Below are 6,339 nucleotides of genomic sequence, written 5' to 3'. Positions count from 1 at the left end.
TTCTTCTCCACCCTACCAACCTCACGCCCGGATGCAGGGGCCCTGGATTGAGGAACGTCTGTTATCGCGATTTCCTCGGGGCGAAGAGGGTGTCGTGACTTTTAGGGAAAGGGAGGACGGGGGCGGGGAGAGGGAAGAGCCCCTTGCAATTCCCGTTCCGGGACGGATCCGGCCCTGGCGCTCTGAACCCAAGCTGGAAAGGACCCTCGGGTGGGGGGCACTCGATCGTACTTATCGAGCGCTTACGGTGCGTAGAACACTGTACTGAGCGCTTGGGAAAAGTACGATACAGCAGTAAAGAGAGACAATCCAGGCCCACCACGGGCTGGGTCTACGGGGGAAGGGAAGGGAGGGAGAAGAGAGAGCTTGCCAAAAAAGATAGAGTGTCTTTGCAAAAGCTGCTCTTCCAATCTTTTCGGACCAAGACTTGGAGCCACCAATCTACCACGACTTTGGCCCTTTCGCCTTTCTCTGCCCTCCTGGAGTTGGCAGGGAGCGAGCCTGGTCAGGGGGTAGAAACAGTCAGTCACCTTTTGGAGACTTGCAACCGACCTACGGGGTAGGAAACGGATGGAGTGAGCGTTGCTCGCAGTGGTCCTCTGGAAAAACCAGAAAACTGAACCGACAGAGCGGGGATCCTGCAGTCCTGGGCCAACTTGAATAAGTTTCAGTTTGGAGAAAGGAAAAGGGGTTTCGGGTTCGAGTTCTAAAGTTGACACTTTTAAACCTGAAAAAACCTAGACAGTTCTGTGAAGGGAGGGGAGGGACAAGGGTTGGAGGGGGGGGGCGGGGGGCTTTGCATACAACTTCTCCAAAACCAGTGCTAGATTTCTTATCTTTTTAAAAAGGAGGTGATACGCCTGTAAAATCCTTTCCCTTTGACATAAATTGCTGCAGCTTTTTTTTTTTTAGGAGACTGGAAAAGAAAAAAAAATCAGAGAACCAAGTCCTCAAAATAAATGCCATTTCAATGATTTTAATAAGCAAAATAGGAAACAATTTTAATAACAAAAAACAGAAACCAGTCTGAATAAAACTACAATAGACCAGGTTTTAATATTTTCATATCATAAGCAGGATTTGAAATTGATCCCTCAGAACTTTACATGAAATAAAAACAATTTTCCGCTGCTGCATGTTTGATTTCAACACAGTTGAATCAGTAAAAACCAAAGATCGTTTCTGATGCATGACTAATATCCACAATATTTAAAACTGCAAGCACCATGCTGTTCATACACTCTTGTTATTACTGTTAATTTATAAACTAATACAAACTTAAAATGCATCCGGCCAGCAGTGCCAGCATATTCTAAAGGAAACTAAAAAATAAGTTTTCATTTTGGTATTTTTGTCAGTGCAACTTAAATCCTTTTACTGACCTGCAGGAAAAAAAAAAAGTAATAAAAACACCCAAAGACTCCGTACTACTGTACAACTGAGGAAAAAAAAAATCACTCGCTGCATGAGAAGCAGATACATAGAACATTTTTTTCCCCCAAAGAACACACTTGAAAGTTGCAGTATTTCTCTAAAACGTTTCAGTTTCCAATACATTCTGAGACCACTGGGACAACCTAACTGAAAAGTCATAACTGGACTGACTATTGGCATTTGCCGGTTGCTCGAAATCCAGCCACTGGGTTTGAATGTTGCCTGGATTTAACAAGAGGAAACCAACGTGCAATCCTGTGGTTCCCATGTTAGGGTGGGAAGGGGGACAGAAAAAAAAAATCAAACCAGAAAGTCATGGAGGATTTTTTTTTTCCCCTGTTTCCTGAGTGTGTCATCATTCAGATGGGAAGAGATTTAAAATAAAAAAAAATACAAATACACACACACCTATGAGCGGACAGTGTCAAACTCCCACCCCCGCGCGCGCTTCCATCGCTCCAGTGCCCCAAGCAGACACTCTACTTTGGCTGCCTCTTTAAATTTTGGAGCCTCCATCCCGTTCACACCACCACCATCTAATAGTGAAGCTGGCACCATCCCCTCTCCTTGTTCAGTTTAGGTTTTTGTCAATGAAATCGAGCCGCTCTCACTTCGTCCCCAACAAACAAAAACCAAAATGAAAACTAAAAAAAAAAAAAAAAAAAAGGAAGAAGAAAACACGCAACTTAAAAGTGCACCAAATATACAAAATTGCTTTCTGAATGCAAATGCAAAATGCCCATAACTTTATTTCTTTACTTTAAAAAAGGAAAACCAATGTATACCAGCCTGCTGAAATGTTTTCTGTGCGGTTTGATGTGGCAGATATTTACAAGCTAACAACCATAACAGAAAAAAAAAATGACTGCACAAGCAGTAAAAGTTTTATAACTGCGATACCTTTTATCAAATGAAACAAACAAAAAAGCTATGATCGATGATCAACAACATGCTAAAGTTAAACAAGAAAATGGTACAAAATAGAAATTATTACCATACATGTCCAGCATGCAGGATTAATATTTTTAATGCAGATTTTCGTATTTTTCTATATAATCAAGCAGGCAATAAAACTGATGAGATTTTGCATCGAATCCCCACCCCCCCCCGCCCCACCCCCACTCCATCTGAGTCCTTTGTAACTAGGTCTCTTAAGCAGGCAATATATGAACATTTTACATATACTGTCCCTTCCCTTCCCTCCCCGTCCCATCTTTTTTTTTTCTTTTCTTTTCTTTTCTTTTCATTATTTTCCTCTCCGAGCAGCAGAAAAAGTTTTCATGAGATCCCGCCCGGATCGCCTTCCTTTACTCTCGGTCAGACAGTTTGTTATAGATGGCTTTGTTGAGTGTCCCTTGTTTTAGTCCACGGAGTTCAGAAGGCAAGCGATCTATAAAAACGCTTTACGTGTCCTCCTCTTCCTCTCCGCCTCGGGTCTCATGGGCTGAGACTAACAGCTGAAAAAGTTGCATGTCTGCCGTCTCCCCCCTCCCCACCTCCCGCCCCCCATCACCCATGTCTAAGGGTCCGGGCCCATCTAGGAAAGCCGCAACAGGGCAACGCATTGTCTCTTAACTGTTCGTCTTTCTGCTCCACTCGATCCATGATTTTTCCTGCTTTTTTTTTTTCTCTGTCTCTCTCTCATTCTCCCACTCTCTCTCTCTCTCTCTCATTCTCCCACTCTCTCTGTCTCTGTCTCTCTCAGTCCCCCTCTACCCCAGCAGGCAGATGGATGGAGATGTCAAAGATGGGAAGGGAGGCGGTGCGAGTGTGTGTGTGAGTGTGCGTGCCGAGTGTGAGCTGGTTGGAGGGGGTGGGGAGGGGGACCGGGGTGGGGGGCGGGGGGGCACACACGCGGATTTGGGGAGGAGGAGGGGGGGGGGGGGGAGGTCGGGTTAGGACTCACATGAAGAACTCGGGAGAGGAGGGGTTGTCGCTGGTGGACCCGGCCTCCCTGAAGCCGTTGCTGGCAAATTTCTCGCACTTGAGCTTGTAGGCGTCTCTCTCGCGGGCCAAGCGGGACACCTCTTGCTTGAGCTGTTCCACCTGCTGGATGAGCTGGGTTTTCTCGTTCTCCAGATGATGCTTCTGCTGGACTCGCTTGTACCTGCAGGACTGGGCATAGCCCCTGTTCTTCAAGGTCCTCCTCTTCTGCTTGAGGCGGATCACCTCGTCCTTGGTGAAGCCGCGCAGATGCCGGTTCAGCTCCCTGACCGACATGGACACCAGCTGGTCATCCGAGAACCGGTCCTCCACGCTGTTGGAGGCCGGGTGGGCCGGGTGGCCGTTCTGCAGCTGCTGCGAGGACGAGGACGAGGACGAGGTAGACGGGGCGGGCGAGGCCTGGTGGTGGTGCGGGTGCGGGTGCGGGTGCCCGCTGCCGCTCAGGTCCTCGTGGGGCACCACGGGGTACTGGTGGTGGTGATGGTGGTGGTGCTGGTGGTGCTGGTGGTGGTGGGCACGGAAGCTCTCGAACCCCTGGAGCTGCTGGGGCACCTGGTGCGAGCCGATCAGGGCCTCCACGGCGTCCTCCGGGGTCAGGTTCAGGGCCTCGGGGTTCATGGGCTGGTAGCCGTTGGCCATCCAGTACAGGTCCTCCAGGTGGGTCTTCTGCTCCGTGGGGCTGAAGCTGGGCGAGGAGGGCACCGAGCTGCAGGGCGTGCTGATGGGCGTCGACGACACCGACCCGGCCGGCTGCAGGCGGGTGCAGTGGCGTCCGGCTCGCTCTGTCCTGCCAAGGGGCTCCTTCTTCACGTCGAACTTCATCAGGTCGAAGTCGTTGACGTACTCCATGGCCAGGGGGCTGGTGGGCAGCTCCGCGGCCATGCTCAGCTCTCCGGCCATCGTGGGGGCGGAGGGGGAAGGGGACGGGGGAGGGGGGGAGGGGGTCTGCCCGGGCTTGGCTCACCCCAGTCTCCGACCCCGCGGGGGGACGGGGGCCGGGGGGATCTCCACTCTCCCGGCCACCAGAAAAAAAAAAAATACAATCACAGATGCGCCCGGCCAAAACTAAGCGGCTGAGAAAAAAAAAAAAATCACAAATCGCACCCGATCAAAATTAAGAAGTGAAAAAAAAAAATCACCGACGAGCCTGGCCAAAATTAAGAAGCAAAAGTCACCAAAGAGCCCCAAATTAAGAAGTTGAAAAAAAAAATCACCAACGCGCCCGGGCCCCCCCCCCCCCCCCAGATTAAGAAGTTAAAAATCACCCAACGAGCCCGGGCCCAAATTAAGGAGTTAAAAAAAAAAAAATCACAGATGCGCACGGCCAAAATTAAGAAGTTAAAAGAATAAAGGAGGGGAAAAATAAAAAGAGGCAAAACTTTGCCACTTCAGCCAGGACCGGCCGGGGGTGGGGTGGGGGGGGGTCGGGAGATGGGATGGGGAAGGGGGGGAGAGAGAGAGCCGGCTTCTGCACGGCTTCGAGCGGAGTCTCTTTCTCTGCGAAGTCTTTTGTCTCTCGGATGCGGAGTCTGGAGCTCACGGCTCGGGGCTCTCCAGCTCTGTCTCTCTCCTCTCTCCTCTCTCTGCCTTTTTCTCCTCTCTCCCTCCCTCCGGCCCCCTCTATTTTGGAGGTCCCCTCCCCCCTCCTCCTTTTGCGCCCGGGGCGGCCGGAGAGGTTGCAACTTTGGAGGCAGAGGAGAAGGGAGAGGGGGGTTGGAGGGAGGGGGCCGGTGCTTTGGTGCTGCTGGTGGCGGTGGAGGAGTTTGGCCTTGGCGGAAAGGGAAAGGAGGAAAAGAGGAAGGGGGGGGGGAGGAAAAAAATAATAAAATAATAAAAGGGAGTCGGAACGGCAGCAGCAGAAGCTGGTGTCTCGTGGCCTCTCCCAGCCCCGGTGGTGCAGCTGTGATTAGCAGAGACGCCCCCCTCCTCCTTATATAGCCTTCCTGATGTCACCGAGGGAAGGGGGTCGGGACTGCCCATCTCACCAGCCAATGGCAACGTCGCCACAGGGCCGGAGGCCGCCGGAGGAGGGGCAAAGCGGGACAATGTGACAGCTCTCCCACGTCAGCTGACTAGCAGCTGGAGAGCAAGACCAGGCAGACACTCCAAACCTTTCTCTATTTTTTTTTTTCCTCCTCCCTCCCCCCTCCCCTTCTCTCTTTTTCCGCCTCTTCCTTCAGGTTGGAGGACTTTCTGCAGTTTCTCTCCTCCCGACCTCTCAACCTCCCACCTACCCCAGCCCCCGGGGTCAACCTGGCAGAGCGTGCGTGTATATGTGCGTGCGCGTGTGACTGTGCATTGGCGCGTGTGTGTGTGTGTCCCTTTGCCTCCCCTTTGTCCCAGAGATGACCGGTCTTGCCCCTAGGACCCAGGACTGTAAATGCCCTGGGGGGAAAGTGGGGGGGGGGGCGGGAAGAGACCCCCCCCCCCCTCCACCCCACTCCATAAAGCAGCCCGGAGACTCGGGTCTCAAAGTTGGATCCTCCAGGACCTTGTCCCGGGGAGGTTCGGTTGCTGGTCAAGCTGTCACCCGTGGCTGACCTCTTTGTCTTTTTTTTTTGGGGGGGTGGGGGGGAGTGGCTCAGCTGGCCGGAGGAGAGAGGACGGATGGGGGGGTTGCGGGGGGGGGGAGGGAGAGGGCAGAGAGAGTCAGCTCCCAAGCCGTGATAGACCCTGTGAGAAGAGTAGCCCCTTGAAGCGACCCGATTCAATAGGAGGGAAAAGCGAAAAATAATCACGGTCCAAAGTCCAGGAGTTGCATTGGCCGGGAAGGGCTGCGGCCATCCGAGAAAGGCAGAGCCGACCGCGTTTGCATCTCCGGGGCGAGTCTTCGGCCCTGCCTCCCTGAGGGGCCGCAGGCGAAGACGGTCTCGTCTTCTGGAATTTCATATATATACATTTATTCGTATATAAATACATGTATCTGGTCCGGTAAAAAGGACTGTGTTTTTGTTTGAACGT

At 52.1% G+C, this 6,339-nt stretch overlaps 1 protein-coding gene across 1 annotated transcript; it reads right to left on the bottom strand.

The window, feature by feature from the left end:
- Positions 1-957: 957 nt before the first annotated feature.
- Positions 958-5,297, bottom strand: MAFB (MAF bZIP transcription factor B). Its single transcript, XM_029070780.2, has 2 exons — positions 3,341-5,297; positions 958-2,891 (listed from the first exon to the last, which is right to left on the bottom strand). The coding sequence occupies exons 1-2, from the start codon at positions 4,276-4,278 to the stop codon at positions 2,885-2,887; spliced, it is 945 nt and encodes a 314-aa protein (XP_028926613.1). The 5' UTR covers positions 4,279-5,297; the 3' UTR covers positions 958-2,884.
- Between the last annotated feature and the right edge of the window lie 1,042 nt (positions 5,298-6,339).

Source organism: Ornithorhynchus anatinus, chromosome 8 (genome assembly GCF_004115215.2).
Source record: "Ornithorhynchus anatinus isolate Pmale09 chromosome 8, mOrnAna1.pri.v4, whole genome shotgun sequence".
Taxonomy (NCBI): domain Eukaryota; kingdom Metazoa; phylum Chordata; class Mammalia; order Monotremata; family Ornithorhynchidae; genus Ornithorhynchus; species Ornithorhynchus anatinus.
This window is presented reverse-complemented; position numbering and strand designations above follow the sequence as displayed.

Coding starts and splice junctions, on each gene's coding strand:
- MAFB (XM_029070780.2), bottom strand. CDS start 4,278: ATGGCCGGAGAGCTGAGCATGGCCGCGGAGCTGCCCACCAGCCCCCTG.